The 23,329-nt window shown below is 38.4% G+C and overlaps 1 protein-coding gene across 21 annotated transcripts in view; it reads right to left on the bottom strand.

Moving 5' to 3' along the window:
- Nucleotides 1-23,329, bottom strand: part of pleca (plectin a) — a 153,953-nt gene that overhangs the window by 59,908 nt on the left and 70,716 nt on the right. For 2 of the 21 annotated variants that reach the window (XM_049476036.1, XM_049476037.1), the window contains exon 1: nt 19,798-20,306. The exons of the other annotated variants lie outside the window; for them this stretch is intronic. In XM_049476036.1, the coding sequence (XP_049331993.1) occupies nt 19,798-19,951 (154 nt within the window). In that variant the 5' untranslated portion in view covers nt 19,952-20,306. Of the gene's footprint in view, nt 1-19,797; nt 20,307-23,329 lie in introns of those variants that run through there. 21 annotated transcript variants of the gene reach the window in all.

Below are 23,329 nucleotides of genomic sequence, written 5' to 3'. Positions count from 1 at the left end.
TTATCTTAGGGCTATATCGCCCACCCCTAATCAACACTTTAGCTTCCATATTAAGGTAAATCCCAAATCTAATTTGGCACGTAAGCCTAGAACCAATATAATAAAATATCATATCGATCAATATTGTTAAATTTATAGTCTGCATTGCTGTTTATTGTTGTTAACAAAATAAAATAAATAAATAAAAGTGTCAAAATATGTTCAGATAAATCTGATCTCAGATCTCAGCAGACGATGAGCGACACCCACTCCTCCAACTCTCTAAAAACTCTAAACCCGAGCTGCATGTAAGAGCTTGTGAAGCAAACTCACATCCAAGTCTGGAATGTAGGCAGAACAGGACATAATTTAGCACATACCAGCTCTACCACCCCTGCTATCACACACACACACATTCACACACACACACACAGCCATAAAAATATCCTGATTTACGAGGCGGGAATGTTATGGGTGCTGGAAAACATCCAAAAGCCACAGGGGCACAAATGCTGAGAACAGAAAGCATCTTATTCTCTGTATTTTACGGAAACTGGTCACTTTGCTGCCCAGATATTGTATTCCCAGTTTTGGGATTACGAAAACTATAGGATGGCATGTGCCTCGTTTTACAAAACAACAAATCAGGAGTCTCCAAACAGTGCTGGGATTTAAACCCGCAACCTTCACCCTCAATTCTTTTATTATCACTGGATAGTAGCATGAGTGCTGGGTACCACTCCAAAGGCACTAAAGCAAACGAGCAAAAAACAGATCTCATTTTTCTACAGCATCAAGTCCTGGGATTAGAACCAGCAACATTCCAGGTCACCTCTTTTATCCACAGACGGTTTAAATGTTAGAACGCTTCAGTGACTTTTTTGATAAATTGATAAATCAAGAATATGAGTCTCTAAGCACTTTTGGGATTAGAACTAGCAACCTTCTAGATCAAGTTCCTTAGGTTGTTTGTGTGCTGAGAAACCCTCCAAGGCAACTGGAGCACATTGAAATTGATTTGGTTGCTTTGGTGCCTTCCTTGATAAATTGATAAAGCAAGAATTCGAGTTTCTAAACACTCTTGGGATTAGAACTAGTAACCTTCCTAGTCCTGGGATTTGAACGAACAAACTTCTGGCTTACCTTTTTTTTTTCTTACTAGGCAAAACGCTCACTAACCAATCAAAAAGCATAAAGCTGCATTTAAAAGAGCATTTTGGGTGATGGCCCTGGCCTAACTCTAAAACATTACTGCATAAAAACACAAAACCCTTTGGCATCACACTTCCCCTTCTCCCAACGGCAGACCTGAAAAGCAGAAGCACCATTCCCCAAAACTAAAATATGCAGCTCTGGAAAAAAATAAGAGAGCACTTAAAAAGATTAGTTTCTTTAGTTTTATAAAATTGAAAACCTCTGGAATATAATCGAGAGGAAGATGGATGATCACAAACCATCAAACCACCAAACTGAACTGCTTGAATTTTTACACCAGGAGTAAAGCAGCATAAAGTTATCCAAAAGCAGTGTGTAAGACTGGTGGAGGAGAACATGATGCCAAGATGCATTAAAAAAAACTGTGATTAAAAACCATCAGGGTTATTCCACCAAATATTGATTATTTCTGAACTCTTAAAACTTTATGATTATTAACTTGTTTTCTTTGCATTATTTGAGGTCTGAAATCTCTGCCATTTCTTACAAATGGCAAATTGTCAATTGTAAATAAATGCTCTAAATGAGAATATTTTTATTTGTAATTTGGGAGAAATGTTGTCTGTAGTTTATAGAATAAAACAACAATGTTCATTTTACTCAAAACATAAACTTATAAATAGCAAAATCAGAGAAACTGATTCAGAAACTGAAGTGCTCTCTTCATTTTGATGATAATCTGTATTGCATTTGAGATTTAATCAAAAAACAACAATCAAGATGACCTGGTTTGGCCTGAATTCTGTTTTTCACTTCACTTCCAGGGCAAACATTTTAATTAAAGCCATATTAAAGCAGTATTTTGGACTGTATCTGAAAATTATTATAAGATGTCTCCCTCTTGTGTTCACCACTGGAAGTAAAACCTCATTAACATATACACACACACATACTCTACACACACTCTACACACACTCTTTACTCCATCCTCTTGTTATATACACTCAGTGCTGAACTACTAAAAGCTCAGCTATTTTTATAGTTGTATATAATTAGCTGTGCCGCCGCCACAACCAGCTTCAGCCACATCTGCTATAGATCAGACCAGTTAACAGCCATACTGGGAAAATGGAAAATGATGTGAGAGAGACGTTACCATGGAATCGGACCCAAACACACAGAAGCTGAGGGCAGAAAAGCCGTCAGTATTTTTAAACACTGCGGTTTGGGTTTAGAAATTTCCAGAAGGGATGCAGAGACTTCCCTACATCACTACAGCCTAATCTGTATCAATATAGTCATTATTAAACACAACAGCTTATCATACAGCAATAATAATAATAATAATAATAATAATAATAATAATAAGAAGAAGAAGAAGAAGAAGAAGAAGAAGAAGAAAACACGGACAGTCTTGAACTTGTAACCTATAAAAAGTGGTAAATTATTATAATTATAAATTTTTTGTTACGTTAATTTGTATTGCGTTTTTTTGTGAATTTTTGTGTAATTTTATAATACTAAAGCAACTGTATTTGGACTCTAATCTAAACACGCACTACACAAACCCTTATTACACACATAAGCACCTCCCACAAATTATGTTTTAAGGCAAATCAGGTTAACAGCATTAAAATTATTTAACATTACGAATACTGACATAAATTAAGCATTATTATATATATATATATATATATATATATATATATATATAAGCATTATTATTATTATTATTATTTAGTAGTAGTAGCAGTAGTATAGTAGGAGTATTAGTAATAATAGTAAAAGTACTAGTATATGTATAGTACCACTAAACTACACTAAACAAAACCATACAAACTTAACACCTCCCACAAATAGACAGTCTATTTATATAGCACGTTTTTTATTAGGGGTTCGAGCACGTAGTGCTAGAAACCCTATTGTAATTGTTCTGATTATTATTATTAGGGGTTCGAGCACGTAGTGCTAGAAACCCTATTGTAATTGTTCTGATTATTAGGGGTTCGAGCACGTAGTGCTAGAAACCCTATTGTAATTGTTCTGATTATTATTATTATTATTATTATTATTATTATTATTCTTATTCTTTTTCTGCCATAGAAGTGATCGGGCAGAAGAAACCGTAAGGCCTACAGGGCTGAGACTTGGTCATATGGTAGTACTTCTCACCGCTACTCAGATTCAAAAGATGAGCCCGATCGGCCTCAAGGGGGCGCTATGGCGAAGGTCAACGCGTTAGGCCTCGTAACTGCCACGCCCTGATAGCTAGAGCAAAAATTCTTGCATTATATGATTCCTTGGTTAATGGCAAATCAAAAAGGTAATAGAACCACTAAGCTCCGCCCACTTAGATTTTTTGCTATTTAGCATAATATGCAAAACCTACTTTTGAGAACTTGTCCTAGGGTCATTGACCAATCCTGTCATATTTGGTGTCAAACAACTCAGCAGAGTCCCAACCTCAATAATTATCAAAAAAATTGTGAAATTTGTAAACAATATGGCCGCCATATGCAAATTAATCTTACCGTGGCACACCCAAATTTACTCTAACAGCTGTAACTTTTGAATGCTTAAACCTACACTAATGCCACTTTACAACTTTGATGCCAACATGATTCTGAGGTAGCCCGTCAATCTGTGTAGACATACGCCCCCAGGGGGCGGAGCCAAAGCTAAAAATCTGTTTCTCAGGAACCGTACAAGCTATGAAGCTCTCCTTTGGCATGTATCATCTATGGCCTATGTCCTAATGTTTTACAGAAGGAAAATTTGATATGCAAATTTTTGCGATCGTTATTAGCCAATCAGTTTCCAGCAAGCTTTTGACATGCTAAACAATGACCAATCAGGACGATACTTATACCCTACATGTATCTCAGGGCCTTCTATCATCCATTAAAATATGGCGTTGATTGGCCTCAAGGGGGCGCTATAGCAGAAAATCAGTTATATCTAAAGGTACAAGTGGCCTAAGCTTGTTATTCTTTTTTAGTTGTATACTTTGCTGTAGCCTTTACAACTTTGTAATTACATGTATTTACCAAAAATGGAAAGATTTTCATCAGTGGCCAAAAGAGTAAAAATTGCTCTTTTCGAACTTGTCTTTAAGTCCTTAATCAATCAAAACAAATTTGGTCTTGATGCAATCTTGAGACCCTGTAGGTAAATAATTATCAAAAAAATCTTGACATTTTAACTATTTGAGGCCCATAAACCTTGATCAAACATGTACGTGAAAGCCTTTTCAGAGTTATTTGGCCAAAACTCTGTCAAAGTTTAAAACATGCCAAAACTGTTGAAGCTACTAATTAACAATGACATTTGAAGCACATTTGCCAAGTATGAGCCAAATAAGTCTTCAGTAGGCTCTACAGTGAAAAAATAACTATTTTCAATTTATTCTATTTATCGCTATTTTCCAACCTAAATGGACAGAAGACAGGAACCTTTCACCCTATCAACACACAAATTTATACACATATATAGACTGATAATCTGATCTTGATTGCAAATTTTCAGCCAAATCGGACATGTTTTGCCTCTACAACGGCTGGAAAACTACAGCGATTTTGTAGGCCTCAAGCCTGTATTATCGCTTTTTTCAAACCTAAATGGACATAAGTCAGGAACCTTTGACCCTATCGACACAGAAATTGACATACATATATAGACTGATATTGTGATCTTGATTGCAAATTTTGAGCCAAAACAGATATTTTTTGCCTCTAATATGGCCAAAGAGCAACAGCCATTTTGTAGGCCATAAGCCTGTATTATCGCTTTTTTCAAACCTAAATGGACAGAAGTCAGGAACCTTTGACCCTATCAACACACAAATTTACACACATATATATGCAGACCACTTAATCATGAGTACCAATTTGGAGCCCAATCGGACTTTTCTTCTCTTTTTAATAAATAGAAACACACTGATAGGGAATGTTCTGTCTTACTTATAGAGTGATAGATTTCCAGCAGGTTATATGTGGTCTCTTGCTGCGCTCTGGTGGTCATTTGGTGAAACAGCTACATTTGAATTATTCTAAATTAAAGCTCTGCTGAACTTATTTAATCATTTTTGTCTTGCTTAATTGAACATATTTATCCTTCTTGGTCATGCTAGTCAGCCACCTGGGTCATTCTTATTTATGCTCCACCCACTTAATTTTTTTTTAATTTGCATAATATGCAAAACCTACTTTTGAGATCTTGTCTTTGCCTCCTTGACCAATCATGACATGTTTGGAGTCAAACAGTTCAGCAGAGCTTACTCCTCAATAATTATAAAAAAAATCTTTACATTTATAAACAATATGGCCGCCATATGCAAATTAGTTTTACCATGGTGCAGTAAAATGTCTTTAACACTTATAACTTTTGAATGCTTAACCTGACACTAATACCACTTCAGTCCTTTGATCATTACATGATTCTCAGATACCCTGTGAGTTTAAGTAGACATACACACCCCCAGGGGGCGGGGCCAATGCTCGATAGCTGTTTCTCTACAACCATACAAGCTATCAAGGTCATCCTTGCCAATTATCATCTATGGCCCATGCACTAATGGTACACCAAATGAAAATTTGATATGGACACTTTTGTGGTCACTATTAGCCAAACACATTCCAGGAAGCTTTTAACAGGCGGAATGTTAATCAGGTCAAAACTTATATACTATATACGGGTTATTTATATGCCCTTTTTATGCCTTGTGATTTTTCAATTGAAGAACTGAATTTGTTTCACCAAATGCCCACTAGAGTGCAGTAAGACACCACATAAAACCTGATGAACACTACAGCTCAATTTATCAATGCTTTTCAACTAGTTTACTCACACCACTCATCTAGCATTGCCATTATGGTCTTTATGGTCATGCTGGTCACCCAGCTTGGTTATGCTGGCCATCCAGCTTGGTCATGCTGGCCATTCACATTGGTCATTATGGTCCTGCTGGTCATTCAGCTTTGTCCTCATAGTAATGGTGGTCTTCCAGCTTGGTCATACTGGCCAACCACCTTTGCCATGCTGGTCATCCAGTTTGGTCATTATGGTCTTCCAGCTTGGTCAATATGGTCAACAAGTTTGTCATCCAGATTAGTCATGCTGGGAATCTAGCTTGGTCTTCACGGTCATGCTGGTCATCCTCATCCAGTTTGGCGATGCCGGTCAACCGGCAACATGTTTTAAGCCTAACTGGCCTCCAGGGGTCTCTTTGCCTGTAACGCTCGAACCCCGTAAATCGCCGCTTGCGGCTATATTTATTATTATTATTATTATTATTATTATTATTCTTATTCTTTTTCTGCCATAGAAGTGATCGGGCAGAAGAAACCGTAAGGCCTACAGGGCTGAGACTTGGTCATATGGTAGTACTTCTCACCGCTACTCAGATTCAAAAGATGAGCCCGATCGGCCTCAAGGGGGCGCTATGGCGAAGGTCAACGCGTTAGGCCTCGTAACTGCCACGCCCTGATAGCTAGAGCAAAAATTCTTGCATTATATGATTCCTTGGTTAATGGCAAATCAAAAAGGTCAATAGAACCACTAAGCTCCGCCCACTTAGATTTTTTGCTATTTAGCATAATATGCAAAACCTACTTTTGAGAACTTGTCCTAGGGTCATTGACCAATCCTGTCATATTTGGTGTCAAACAACTCAGCAGAGTCCAAACCTCAATAATTATCAAAAAAATTGTGAAATTTGTAAACAATATGGCCGCCATATGCAAATTAATCTTACCGTGGCACACCCAAATTTACTCTAACAGCTGTAACTTTTGAATGCTTAAACCTACACTAATGCCACTTTAGACCGTTGATGCCAACATGATTCTGAGGTAGCCCGTCAATCTGTGTAGACATACGCCCCCAGGGGGCGGAGCCAAAGCTAAAAATCTGTTTCTCAGGAACCGTACAAGCTATGAAGCTCTCCTTTGGCATGTATCATCTATGGCCTATGTCCTAATGTTTTACAGAAGGAAAATTTGATATGCAAATTTTTGCGATCGTTATTAGCCAATCAGATTCCAGCAAGCTTTTGACAGGCTAAACAATGACCAATCAGGACGATACTTATACCCTACATGTATCTCAGGGCCTTCTATCATCCATTAAAATATGGCGTTGATTGGCCTCAAGGGGGCGCTATAGCAGAAAATCAGTTATATCTAAAGGTACAAGTGGCCTAGGCTTGTTATTCTTTTTTAGTTGTATACTTTGCTGTAGCCTTTACAACTTTGTAATTACATGTGTTTACCAAAAATGCAAAGATTTTCATCAGTGGCCAAAAGAGTAAAAATTGCTCTTTTCGAACTTGTCTTTAAGTCCTTAATCAATCAAAACAAATTTGGTCTTGATGCAATCTTGAGACCCTGTAGGTAAATAATTATCAAAAAAATCTTGACATTTTAACTATTTGAGGCCCATAAACCTTGATCAAACATGTACGTGAAAGCCTTTTCAGAGTTATTTGGCCAAAACTCTGTCAAAGTTTAAAACATGCCAAAACTGTTGAAGCTACTAATTAACAATGACATTTGAAGTACATGTGCCAAGTATGAGCCAAATAAGTCTTCAGTAGGCTCTACAGTGAAAAAATAACTATTTTCAATTTATTCTATTTATCGCTATTTTCCAACCTAAATGGACAGAAGACAGGAACCTTTCACCCTATCAACACACAAATTTATACACATATATAGACTGATAATCTGATCTTGATTGCAAATTTTCAGCCAAATCGGACATGTTTTGCCTCTACAACGGCTGGAAAACTACAGCGATTTTGTAGGCCTCAAGCCTGTATTATCGCTTTTTTCAAATCTAAATGGACAGAAGTCAGGAACCTTTGACCCTATTGACACAGAAATTGACATACATGTATAGACTGATATTGTGATCCTGATTGCAAATTTTGAGCCAAATCAGATATTTTTTGCCTCTAATATGGCCAAAGAGCAACAGCCATTTTGTAGGCCATAAGCCTGTATTATCGCTTTTTTCAAGCCTAAATGGACAGAAGTCAGGAACCTTTGACCCTATCAACACACAAATTTACAAACATATATATACAGACCACTTGATCATGAATACCAATTTGGAGCCCAATCTGACTTTTCTTCTCTTTTTAATAAATAGAAACACACTGATAGGGAATGTTCTGTCTTACTTATAGAGTGATAGATTTCCAGCAGGTTATATGTGGTCTCTTGCTGCGCTCTGGTGGTCATTTGGTGAAACAGTTACAGTTGAATTATTCTAAATAAAAGCTCTGCTGAACTTATTTAATCTTGCTTGTCTTGCTTAATTGAAGATCTTTATCCTTCTTGGTCATGCTAGTCAGCCGCCTGGGTCATTCTTGTTTATGCTCCACACACTTAATTTTTTTTTTAATTTGCATAATATCCAAAACCTACTTTTGAGATCTTGTCCTTGGATCCTTGACCAATCATGACATGTTTGGTGTCAAACAGTTCAGCAGAGCTTACTCCTCAATAATTATTTAAAAAATCTTTACATTTATAAACAATATGGCCGCCATATGCAAATGAGTTCTACCATGGTGCAGTAAAATGTCTTTAACACATAACTTTTGAATGCTTAACCTGACACTAATACCACTTCAGTCCTTTGATCATTACATGATTCTCAGATACCCTGTCAGTTTAAGTAGACATACACCCCCAGGGGGCGGGGCCAATGCTCGATAGCTGTTTCTCTAGAACCATACAAGCTATCAAGGTCATCCTAGCCAATTATCATCTATGGCCCATGCACTAATGGTACACCAAATGAAAATTTGATATGGACACTTTTGTGGTCACTATTAGCCAATCACATTCCAGCAAGCTTTTAACAGGCGGAATGTTAATCAGGTCAAAACTTATATACTATATACGGGTTATTTATATGCCCTTTTTATGCCTCATGTTTTTTCAATTTAAGAACTGAATTTGTTTCACCAAATGCGCACTAGAGTGCAGTAAGACACCACATAAAACCTGATGAACACTACAGCTCAATTTATCAATGCTTTTCAACTAGTTTACTCACACCACTCATCTAGCATTGCCATTATGGTCTTTATGGTCACGCTGGTCACCCAGCTTGGTTATGCTGGCCTTCCAGCTTGGTCATGCTGGCCATTCAGCTTTGTCCTCATAGTAATGGTGGTCTTCCAGCTTGGTCATACTGGCCAACCACCTTTGCCATGCTGGTCATCCAGTTTGGTCATTATGGTCCTCCAGCTTGGTCAATATGGTCAACAAGTTTGTCATCCAGATTAGTCATGCTGGTAATCTAGCTTGGTCTTCACGGTCATGCTGGTCATCCTCATCCAGTTTGGCGATGCCGGTCAACCGGCAACATGTTTTAAGCCTAACTGGCCTCCAGGGGTCTCTTTGCCTGTAACGCTCGAACCCCGTAAATCGCCGCTTGCGGCTATATTTATTATTCTTATTCTTTTTCTGCCATAGAAGTGATCGGGCAGAAGAAACCGTAAGGCCTACAGGGCTGAGACTTGGTCATATGGTAGTACTTCTCACCGCTACTCAGATTCAAAAGATGAGCCCGATCGGCCTCAAGGGGGCGCTATGGCGAAGGTCAACGCGTTAGGCCTCGTAACTGCCACGCCCTGATAGCTAGAGCAAAAATTCTTGCATTATATGATTCCTTGGTTAATGGCAAATCAAAAAGGTCAATAGAACCACTAAGCTCCGCCCACTTAGATTTTTTGCTATTTAGCATAATATGCAAAACCTACTTTTGAGAACTTGTCCTAGGGTCATTGACCAATCCTGTCATATTTGGTGTCAAACAACTCAGCAGAGTCCAAACCTCAATAATTATCAAAAAAATTGTGAAATTTGTAAACAATATGGCCGCCATATGCAAATTAATCTTACCGTGGCACACCCAAATTTACTCTAACAGCTGTAACTTTTGAATGCTTAAACCTACACTAATGCCACTTTAGACCGTTGATGCCAACATGATTCTGAGGTAGCCCGTCAATCTGTGTAGACATACGCCCCCAGGGGGCGGAGCCAAAGCTAAAAATCTGTTTCTCAGGAACCGTACAAGCTATGAAGCTCTCCTTTGGCATGTATCATCTATGGCCTATGTCCTAATGTTTTACAGAAGGAAAATTTGATATGCAAATTTTTGCGATCGTTATTAGCCAATCAGTTTCCAGCAAGCTTTTGACATGCTAAACAATGACCAATCAGGACGATACTTATACCCTACATGTATCTCAGGGCCTTCTATCATCCATTAAAATATGGCATTGATTGGCCTCAAGGGGGCGCTATAGCAGAAAATCAGTTATATCTAAAGGTACAAGTGGCCTAGGCTTGTTATTCTTTTTTAGTTGTATACTTTGCTGTAGCCTTTACAACTTTGTAATTACATATAATTACCAAAAATGCAAAGATTTTCATCAGTGGCCAAAAGAGTAAAAATTGCTCTTTTCGAACTTGTCTTTAAGTCCTTAATCAATCAAAACAAATTTGGTCTTGATGCAATCTTGAGACCCTGTAGGTAAATAATTATCAAAAAAATCTTGACATTTTAACTATTTGAGGCCCATAAACCTTGATCAAACATGTACGTGAAAGCCTTTTCAGAGTTATTTGGCCAAAACTCTGTCAAAGTTTAAAACATGCCAAAACTGTTGAAGATACTAATTAACAATGACATTTGAAGTACATGTGCCAAGTATGAGCCAAATAAGTCTTCAGTAGGCTCTACAGTGAAAAAATAACTATTTTCAATTTATTCTATTTATCGCTATTTTCCAACCTAAATGGACAGAAGACAGGAACCTTTCACCCTATCAACACACAAATTTATACACATATATAGACTGATAATCCGATCTTGATTGCAAATTTTCAGCCAAATCGGACATGTTTTGCCTCTACAACGGCTGGAAAACTACAGCGATTTTGTAGGCCTCAAGCCTGTATTATCGCTTTTTTCAAATCTAAATGGACAGAAGTCAGGAACCTTTGACCCTATTGGCACAGAAATTGACATACATATATAGACTGATATTGTGATCCTGATTGCAAATTTTGAGCCAAATCAGATATTTTTTGCCTCTAATATGGCCAAAGAGCAACAGCCATTTTGTAGGCCATAAGCCTGTATTATCACTTTTTTCAAACCTAAATGGTCAGAAGTCAGGAACCTTTGACCCTATCAACACACAAATTTACATACATGTATATACTGACCACTTGATCATGATTGCAAATTTTGAGTCAAATCAGATATTTTTTGCCTCTAATATGGCCAAAGAGCAACAGCCATTTTGTAGGCCATAAGCCTGTATTATCACTTTTTTCAAACCTAAATGGTCAGAAGTCAGGAACCTTTGACCCTATCAACACACAAATTTACATACATGTATATACAGACCACTTGATCATGAGTACCAATTTGGAGCCCAATCGGACTTTTCTTCTCTTTTTAATAAATAGAAACACACTGATAGGGAATGTTCTGTCTTACTTATAGAGTGATAGATTTCCAGCAGGTTATATGTGGTCTCTTGCTGCGCTCTGGTGGTCATTTGGTGAAACAGCTACAGGTGAATTATTCTAAATTAAAGCTCTGCTGAACTTATTCAATCTTGCTTGTCTTGCTTAATTGAACATATTTATCCTTCTTGTTCATGATGGTCAGCCACCTGGGTCATTCTTGTTTATGCTCCACCCACTTAATTTTTTTTTAAATTTGCATAATATGCAAAACCTACTTTTGAGATCTTGTCCTTGGATCCTTGACCAATCATGACATGTTTGGTGTCAAACAGTTCAGCAGAGCTTACTCCTCAATAATTATTAAAAAAATCTTTACATTTATAAACAATATGGCCGCCATATGCAAATGAGTTCTACCATGGTGCAGTAAAATGTCTTTAACACTTATAACTTTGGAATGCTTAACCTGACACTAATACCACTTCAGTCCTTTGATCATTACATGATTCTCAGATACCCTGTCAGTTTAAGTAGACATACACCCCCCCAGGGGGCGGGGCCAATGCTCGATAGCTGTTTCTCTAGAACCATACAAGCTATCAAGGTCATCCTAGCCAATTATCATCTATGGCCCATGCACTAATGGTACACCAAATGAAAATTTGATATAGACACTTTTGTGGTCACTATTAGCCAATCACATTCCAGCAAGCTTTTAACAGGCGGAATGTTAATCAGGTCAAAACTTATATACTATATACGGGTTATTTATATGCCCTTTTTATGCCTTGTGTTTTTTCAATTTAAGAACTGAATTTGTTTCACCAAATGCCCACTAGAGTGCAGTAAGACACCACATAAAACCTGATGAACACTACAGCTCAATTTATCAATGCTTTTCAACTAGTTTACTCACACCACTCATCTAGCATTGCCATTATGGTCTTTATGGTCACGCTGGTCACCCAGCTTGGTTATGCTGGCCATCCAACTTGGTCATGCTGGCCATTCACATTGGTCATTATGGTCCTGCTGGTCATTCAGCTTTGTCCTCATAGTAATGGTGGTCTTCCAGCTTGGTCATACTGGCCAACCACCTTTGCCATGCTGGTCATCCAGTTTGGTCATTATGGTCTTCCAGGTTGGTCAATATGGTCAACAAGTTTGTCATCCAGATTAGTCATGCTGGTAATCTAGCTTGGTCTTCACGGTCATGCTGGTCATCCTCATCCAGTTTGACGATGCCAGTCAACCGGCAACATGTTTTAAGCCTAACTGGCCTCCAGGGGTCTCTTTGCCTGTAACGCTCGAACCCCGTAAATCGCCGCTTGCGGCTATATTTATTATTAGGGGTTCGAGCACGTAGTGCTAGAAACCCTATTGTAATTGTTCTGATTATTATTATTATTATTATTATTATTATTATTATTCTTATTCTTTTTCTGCCATAGAAGTGATTGGGCAGAAGAAACCGTAAGGCCTACAGGGCTGAGACTTGGTCATATGGTAGTACTTCTCACCGCTACTCAGATTCAAAAGATGAGCCCGATCGGCCTCAAGGGGGCGCTATGGCGAAGGTCAACGCGTTTGGCCCCGTAACTCCTACGCCCTGATAGCTAGAGCAAAAATTCTTGCATTATATGATTCCTTGGTTAATGGCAAATCAAAAAGGTCAATAGAACCACTAAGCTCCGCCCACTTAGATTTTTTGCTATTTAGCATAATATGCAAAACCTACTTTTGAGAACTTGTCCTAGGGTCATTGACCAATCCTGTCATATTTGGTGTCAAACAACTCAGCAGCGTCCCAACCTCAATAATTATCGAAAAAATTGTGAAATTTGTAAACAATATGGCCGCCATATGCAAATTAATCTTACCGTGGCACACCCAAATTTACTCTAACAGCTGTAACTTTTGAATGCTTAAACCTACACTAATGCAACTTTACAACTTTGATGCCAACATGATTCTGAGGTAGCCATTCAATCTGTGTAGACATACGCCCCTAGGGGGCGGAGCCAAAGCTAAAAATCTGTTTCTCAGGAATCGTACAAGCTATGAAGCTCTCCTTTGACATGTATCATCTATGGCCTATGTCCTAATGTTTTACAGAAGGAAAATTTGATATGCAAATTTTTGCGATCGTTATTAGCCAATCAGATTCCAGCAAGCTTTTGACATGCTAAACAATGACCAATCAGGACGATACTTATACCCTACATGTATCTCAGGGCCTTCTATCATCCATTAAAATATGGCGTTGATTGGCCTCAAGGGGGCGCTATAGCAGAAAATCAGTTATATCTAAAGGTACAAGTGGCCTAGGCTTGTTATTCTTTTTTAGTTGTATACTTTGCTGTAGCCTTTACAACTTTGTAATTACATGTATTTACCAAAAATGCAAAGATTTTCATCAGTGGCCAAAAGAGTAAAAATTGCTCTTTTCGAACTTGTCTTTAAGGCCTTAATCAATCAAAACAAATTTGGTCTTGATGCAATCTTGAGAGCCTGTAGGTAAATAATTATCAAAAAAATCTTGACATTTTAACTATTTGAGGCCCATAAACCTTGATCAAACATGTACGTGAAAGCCTTTTCAGAGTTATTTGGCCAAAACTCTGTCAAAGTTTAAAACATGCCAAAACTGTTGAAGCTACTAATTAACAATGACATTTGAAGTACATGTGCCAAGTATGAGCCAAATAAGTCTTCAGTAGGCTCTACAGTGAAAAAATAACTATTTTCAATTTATTCTATTTATCGCTATTTTCCAACCTAAATGGACAGAAGACAGGAACCTTTCACCCTATCAACACACAAATTTATACACATATATAGACTGATAATCTGATCTTGATTGCAAATTTTCAGCCAAATCGGACATGTTTTGCCTCTACAACGGCTGGAAAACTACAGCGATTTTGTAGGCCTCAAGCCTGTATTATCGCTTTTTTCAAATCTAAATGGACAGAAGTCAGGAACCTTTGACCCTATTGACACAGAAATTGACATACATATATAGACTGATATTGTGATCCTGATTGCAAATTTCGAGCCAAATCAGATATTTTTTGCCTCTAATATGGCCAAAGAGCAACAGCCATTTTGTAGGCCATAAGCCTGTATTATCGCTTTTTTCAAGCCTAAATGGACAGAAGTCAGGAACCTTTGACCCTATCAACACACAAATTTACAAACATATATATACAGACCACTTGATCATGAGTACCAATTTGGAGCCCAATCGGACTTTTCTTCTCTTTTTAATAAATAGAAACACACTGATAGGGAATGTTCTGTCTTACTTATAGAGTGATAGATTTCCAGCAGGTTATATGTGGTCTCTTGCTGCGCTCTGGTGGTCATTTGGTGAAACAGTTACAGTTGAATTATTCTAAATAAAAGCTCTGCTGAACTTATTTAATCTTGCTTGTCTTGCTTAATTGAACATCTGTATCCTTCTTGGTCATGCTGGTCAGCCACCTGGGTCATTCTTGTTTATGCTCCACCCAATTTTTTTTTTTAATTTGCATAATATGCAAAACCTACTTTTGAGAACTTGTCTTTGCCTCCTTGTCCAATCATGACATGTTTGGTGTCAAACAGTTCAGCAGAGCTTACTCCTCAATAATTATTAAACAAAATCTTTACATTTATAAACAATATGGCCGCCATATGCAAATTAGTTTTTCCATGGTGCAGTAAAATGTCTTTAACACTTATAACTTTTGAATGCTTAACCTGACACTAATACCACTTCAGTCCTTTGATCATTACATGACTCTCAGATACCCTGTCAGTGTAAGTAGACATACACCCCAGGGGGCGGAGCCAATGCTCGATAGCTGTTTCTCTAGAACCATACAAGCTATCAAGGTCATCCTTGCCAATTATCATCTATGGCCCATGCACTAATGGTACACCAAAGGAAATGTTGATACATTTTTGTGGTCACTATTAGCCAATCACTTTCCAGCAAGCTTTTGACAGGCTGAATGTTAATCAGGTAAAAACGTATACACCATATGTGAGTTATTTATATGTGGCCTTTTTATGCCTCACCACTAGGCTCCCATCAGGATTAATGTGGTTTGTATTTTTCAATTTAAGAACTGATGTTGTTTCACCAAATGCCCACTAGAGTGCAGAAAGACACCACATAAAACCTGCTGAACACTACAGCTCAATTTATCAATGCTTTTTACAACTAGTTTACTCACATCACTCATCTAGCATGGTTATTATGGTCATGCTAGTCAACCAGCTTGGTCCTTATTTTCATTCTGGTCAACTAGCTGGGTATTTTGGTCATGCTGGTCAACCAGCTGGGTCTTTATGTTCATGCTGGTCAATCAGCTGGGTCTTTATGGTCATGCTGGTCTACCAGCTGGGTCTTTATGGTCATGCTGGTCTAACACCTGGGTCTTTTTCTGGTCATAATGGTCACCCACCTTGGTTATCCAGTTTGGTGATGACGGTCAACCAGCAACAGGTTTTAAGCCTAACTGGCCTCCAGGGGCCTCTTTGCCTGTAACGCTCGAACCCCGTAAATCGCCGCTTGCGGCTATATTTATTATTATTATTATTATTCTTATTCTTTTTCTGCCATAGAAGTGATCGGGCAGAAGAAACCGTAAGGCCTACAGGGCTGAGACTTGGTCATATGGTAGTACTTCTCACCGCTACTCAGATTCAAAAGATGAGCCCGATCGGCCTCAAGGGGGCGCTATGGCGAAGGTCAACGCGTTAGGCCTCGTAACTGCCACGCCCTGATAGCTAGAGCAAAAATTCTTGCATTGTATGATTCCTTGGTTAATGGCAAATCAAAAAGGTCAATAGAACCACTAAGCTCCGCCCACTTAGATTTTTTGCTATTTAGCATAATATGCAAAACCTACTTTTGAGAACTTGTCCTAGGGTCATTGACCAATCCTGTCATATTTGGTGTCAAACAACTCAGCAGAGTCCCAACCTCAATAATTATCAAAAAAATTGTGAAATTTGTAAACAATATGGCCGCAATATGCAAATTAATCTTACCGTGGCACACCCAAATTTACTCTAACAGCTGTAACTTTTGAATGCTTAAACCTACACTAATGCCACTTTAGACCGTTGATGCCAACATGATTCTGAGGTAGCCCGTCAATCTGTGTAGACATACGCCCCCAGGGGGCGGAGCCAAAGCTAAAAATCTGTTTCTCAGGAACCGTACAAGCTATGAAGCTCTCCTTTGGCATGTATCATCTATGGCCTATGTCCTAATGTTTTACAGAAGGAAAATTTGATATGCAAATTTTTGCGATCGTTATTAGCCAATCAGTTTCCAGCAAGCTTTTGACATGCTAAACAATGACCAATCAGGACGATACTTATACCCTACATGTATCTCAGGGCCTTCTATCATCCATTAAAATATGGCGTTGATTGGCCTCAAGGGGGCGCTATAGCAGAAAATCAGTTATATCTAAAGGTACAAGTGGCCTAGGCTTGTTATTCTTTTTTAGTTGTATACTTTGCTGTAGCCTTTACAACTTTGTAATTACATATGTTTACCAAAAATGCAAAGATTTTCATCAGTGGCCAAAAGAGTAAAAATTGCTCTTTTCGAACTTGTCTTTAAGTCCTTAATCAATCAAAACAAATTTGGTCTTGATGCAATCTTGAGACCCTGTAGGTAAATAATTATCAAAAAAATCTTGACATTTTAACTATTTGAGGCCCATAAACCTTGATCAAACATGTACGTGAAAGCCTTTTCAGAGTTATTTGGCCAAAACTCTGTCAAAGTTTAAAACATGCCAAAACTGTTGAAGCTACTAATTAACAATGACATTTGAAGCACATGTGCCAAGTATGAGCCAAATAAGTCTTCAGTAGGCTCTACAGTGAAAAAATAACTATTTTCAATTTATTCTATTTATCGCTATTTTCCAACCTAAATGGACAGAAGACAGGAACCTTTCACCCTATCAACACACAAATTTATACACATATATAGACTGATAATCTGATCTTGATTGCAAATTTTCAGCCAAATCGGACATGTTTTGCTTCTACAACGGCTGGAAAACTACAGCGATTTTGTAGGCCTCAAGCCTGTGTTATCGCTTTTTTCAAACCTAAATGGACAGAAGTCAGGAACCTTTGACCCTATTGACACAGAAATTGACATACATATATAGACTGATATTGTGATCTTGATTGCAAATTTTGAGCCAAATCAGATATTTTTTGCCTCTAATATGGCCAAAGAGCAACAGCCATTTTGTAGGCCATAAGCCTGTATTATCGCTTTTTTCAAGCCTAAATGGACAGAAGTCAGGAACCTTTGACCCTATCAACACACAAATTTACACACATATATATACAGACCACTTGATCATGAGAACCAATTTTGAGCCCAATCAGACTTTTCCTCTCTTTGTAATAAATAGAAACACACTGATAGGGAATGTTCTGTCTTACTTATAGAGTGATAGATTTCCAGCAGGTTATATGTGGTCTCTTGCTGCGCTCTGGTGGTCATTTGGTGAAACAGCTACAGGTGAATTATTCTAAATTAAAGCTCTGCTGAACTTATTTAATCTTGCTTGTCTTGCTTAATTGAACATATTTATCCTTCTTGGTCATGCTACTCAGCCACCTGGGTCATTCTTGTTTATGTTCCACCGACTTAATTTTTTTTTTATTTGCATAATATGCAAAACTTACTTTTGAGATCTTGTCCTTGGATCCTTGACCAATCATGACATGTTTGGTGTCAAACAGTTCAGCAGAGCTTACTCCTCAATAATTATTAAAAAAATCTTTACATTTATAAACAATATGGCCGCCATATGCAAATGAGTTCTACCATGGTGCAGTAAAATGTCTTTAACACTTATAACTTTTGAATGCTTAACCTGACACTAATACCACTTCAGTCCTTTGATCATTACATGATTCTCAGATACCCTGTCAGTTTAAGTAGACATACACCCCTACGGGGCGGGGCCGATGCTCGATAGCTGTTTCTCTAGAACCATACAAGCTATCAAGGTCATCCTAGCCAATTATCATCTATGGCCCATGCACTAATGGTACACCAAATGAAAATTTGATATGGACACTTTTGTGGTCACTATTAGCCAATCACATTCCAGCAAGCTTTTAACAGGCGGAATGTTAATCAGGTCAAAACTTATATACTATATACGGGTTATTTATATGCCCTTTTTATGCCTTGTGTTTTTTCAATTTAAGAACTGAATTTGTTTCACCAAATGCGCACTAGAGTGCAGTAAGACACCACATAAAACCTGATGAACACTACAGCTCAATTTATCAATGCTTTTCAACTAGTTTACTCACACCACTCATCTAGCATTGCCATTATGGTCTTTATGGTCACGCTGGTCACCCAGCTTGGTTATGCTGGCCATCCAGCTTGGTCATGCTGGCCATTCACATTGGTCATTATGGTCCTGCTGGTCATTCAGCTTTGTCCTCATAGTAATGGTGGTCTTCCAGCTTGGTCATACTGGCCAACCACCTTTGCCATGCTGGTCATCAGTTTGGTCATTATGGTCTTCCAGCTTGGTCAATATGGTCAACAAGTTTGTCATCCAGATTAGTCATGCTGGTAATCTAGCTTGGTCTTCACGGTCATGCTGGTCATCCTCACCCAGTTTGGCGATGCCGGTCAACCGGCAACATGTTTTAAGCCTAACTGGCCTCCAGGGGTCTCTTTGCCTGTAACGCTCGAACCCCGTAAATCGCCGCTTGCGGCTATATTTATTATTATTATTATTATTATTATTATTATTATTATTATTATTATTATTATTTATTAGTAGTAATACTGACATAATTAGTATAAAGTATCCACAGTATATATTATTATTATTATTATTATTATTACTATTACTATTATTATTATTATAATAATTATCATTATTAAAGTAACGGTGATTGGACCCCTCGGTTCAGACCCAGCGGCTCGAGCTTCAGCTGTTTTAAAGCTTTTTGAAGCCCCTCCCGCCTCTAGACACTTTAATTACCCCCCTTTACTACTGCCCTTTACCCCCCCCACACACACACACACACCCTCTCTCTTTCCTTCAGCTCCTCCCCCCGGCTGTAGATGTAAAGGCGCGCGCGATGCGCGGCTCGAGCTTACCCGCGCAGCACATGCGGCTGTACAGATGCGCGCCCACTTCTCCGCAGCTGAGCTCGTGCAGGTAGTTCGCGCGGCCGTAGATCACGTCCAGGCTGAGCGCGGCCAGACACTGCGCGGGTACCCGGATCACCGGCTCCGCGCTCCCGCTCGCCATCTCCACTCACACACACTTTCTTTTTTACACACACACACACACACACACACACTTTCTTCTTTCTTCTTTACACACACACACTTTGTTCTTTACACACACAAACAAACTCTTATTCTCACACACACTCTCCTTTGCACGCTCACAGTCTCATATAAACACACACTCTCTCACACACACTGACTGAGCGCGCGCTCCTCTCCTCTCCTCTCTCTCGGTAAATAAGCCCAGCCCCTCTCGCGCAGTTTCTCTCCGCAGGCTGAGGGACTTCAGAGCGCGAGCTCCGGCTGAAATGTGACTCCCAGGGCCATCCCAGCTCTACACCCAGAACACACACCCCCCTCCCGCAGCCACCGAGCCCCTCTAACCGCTCACACACTCCCTCAGAACAGCCCCGAGGCTAAAACCACTCAAAAACACCCCTCACACACATATACATACATGCACACACACATACACACAATAATGCATTTCTAACAATCCTCCCTTCACGTGACAACAGACCGCGACACATATAATAAGCATAGATTTACTACTACTATATTACACCCTTTTACTCCTCCTCCTGCTCTACAGGCTGTTCTCACCGTATCTGAGTCAACAGGTGTCATCACCTGAAGGTGTCGACTAAAGTATTCACGTTCATTACTTACATTACATTACAAACCAATTAATCAATCAATCAATCAATCAATCAATCAATCAATCAAGGACAGGTTATGAATTGAATGCAGGGACAAACTGTGTGATGAGCGCCCCTTTAAATTCTGTGGTGGTCAAAGCTTATCAGAATCACCCTCAAGGGCTCCCCTTACAATCAGCCAAGTTAGTCATTCCTGCAGTCGGCAAAATATGAACCTTCCACCAAAAAAAAACAAAAAAAAGTCATACATTTGGCAGTACGTCATCCCCAAATGACTATACCTATACTGTATACATATATACTACACTTTAAAATACTTCTATAGAAGCTAAAGCATCAACTCACGCTTTTTACTCTTTAAGTAAAAGTGAAAAAGTTTTAAAATCTACTTAAACTAAGTATAAAAGTAAAAGTAATCTAAAGAGGAAAAATAAAGCCATTAAGAACAAAAGCTTAGGCTTATGACTTTTTATCAAAGCTCCTTAAAAACATGTCCTTAACAATGGATAACCTGCACTCAAAGGATGCGTTCACTGGAAAATAATAAATTATACGTATATATTCCAATGTACAGTATCTATTTATAAAAAAAAGAATCCAGAAACCTTTATATTACACCATTCCCATGTTTAAAGGCTAAAGATTAAACTGATTCAACAGCAGACAGAGCAGAGTTTGAGTCACTCGTTTAAAGCTCTATATAATTACAGCAACGATCTTATTTCAATATTTGGTTAAGAGAGAGCAAACAGACACGCTCTGGTCACGCCAAGCCTTTTTTAATAATGATGCATCATTAGATGTGGCTGTTGGAGGATGGGATATGGACCTAATGCAAATGAAGCAGTAAATGTAGGTGTTGTGTTGTTAGCAGAATGTTGTCTGTGCTTGGTAATAAACCTTACTGCGTGCCTTGTAAATGTTGAGCATTGCTATACATAGGCCTACCATCATCTGGGGAATATAACATCAGCAATATCCTTAATAAAAATGTGTGCTTTATTAAGTACTGTATTTTTCGCAATATAAGTTGCACTTAAAATGATTTAATTATCCCAAAAATCATCAGTGCACCTTATAATCTGGTGTTCTTTATGTATGAATTCTACCAGTCAGGTATTAAGAAGCAGTAAAGCCACTCTAACTGAAGTACAGCTTAGCAGCTAGTGCTTTTACTGCTCCAACCTTGGTGCTGGAGAAACTTCACTGAAACTCCCGTTTCAGAGATGAGTATATCAGACTGTATTCTGCATGTTTTCCCTGTTAAAACAAGCTACCAATATCAATGGCTTACCGGAACATTCAGGGTTCCTCAGTGGAGTGCTGTCGGGTAGTACTTTCTAGCGCTAGCCACAGCTAGTGTTAGCTGTCAGCAGCTAATGCTAATGCTGCTGCACCCAGCCTTAGTGAAAATCTGGAAATCTTACTGTAAAAAGCTTACTGTAGATAAACGGATATATTTTTTTTGTAGGAGAGATATCTGTGTAGAATAACATTCAGCGCTCGTTTGACTTTTTTTTTTTAAATGTTAGTTTTTTTTAGAATTACGTAGCTTAGCTTAGTTTTACATAATTTAGTTAACCTACACCCCCCACCACCAGCACCCAGCAGTGAGACCTGCTGAATTAGAAGGGAAAAATGGCGACACCCCTGTTCCTTACTAGTGTCGCATAATGCACCTAATAATAAATGGTGCACCATATAGTGCGAAAAAGAGTCCTTTGATGATCGATTCCGTACAGGAGAACCATAAATTTCCAATAAGAACTGCAATTGATTGAAGAAGATCACTTATAAAGAATTTGTTCTTGAGAAAATTCCAAATAAACACAGATGAGATTTATGAGATTTATGATGTGTTTCAAAACTGCAGATTTCTTTTCAGTTTGATCTTATAATAAATGCCATTGTGGTCATAAATTAAGCAAATCACAACTAATAAAACAAGATTGAAACTCAGTGATGAGTTTTACAAAGAAGTTCCTTGTAAAGAATGGTTAATAAATGGTTCCAACTGTTCATTGCTGAAATAACCTGTGTACATCTGAAATAGTAAAGGCCAGACTTCTTTTGCACAGCTCGCAACATCCATATGATGCTTAAAAACACATCTAAAAGGGCCAATCTTTCCCAAACATCCACAGCAACGTACGTTTCATCGAGCACAAAGTGCCCGGCGATGGCATTTTCACTCTTTCCAAACCCTTTTTTTTTGTGTTTTCAGAAGTTCGGCGATTGTTTAGAGAAGTAAACGCTGCACGGTACGAATGAGTCACACGCGGCGGTTTAATATTTGGGGAAATCAACAGAAGGCACAGTTTCAGAAACTCTGACTCACTGGAGACCACAGCCCATCTGCACCACAGCGCCTGATTGAAAGCATATGGAAAAGTAAACAGCCTCTCAAAGACCAATTCACTATTGTGTGGTGCCTACAGCCCTACAGCCTTATAATCACGAGTACCTATTCTTTTACAAAAAGCAGGATACTAACCAGTGAGGGTATAAAATTACTGTTTTAAATTGTTTTATACATTAACTTTAGTTAGTTAGTTTGTTCGATAGATAGTTAGTTTCCCCTTTAAAATGGTCTTTATGTCTAATTTAGTAAATGCAGTTGTTTTGGTTGCTTTCCTTGCTCTTTGTCTGGTTAAGGGGTTCTTCAGATTGATAGAAAACCTTCTAAAGATAGCAGTGAACAGTAAATGTAATTTGTTAATGTACTTTTAAATTACAGT

Source organism: Astyanax mexicanus, chromosome 3 (genome assembly GCF_023375975.1).
Source record: "Astyanax mexicanus isolate ESR-SI-001 chromosome 3, AstMex3_surface, whole genome shotgun sequence".
NCBI lineage: Eukaryota > Metazoa > Chordata > Actinopteri > Characiformes > Acestrorhamphidae > Astyanax > Astyanax mexicanus.
This window is presented reverse-complemented; position numbering and strand designations above follow the sequence as displayed.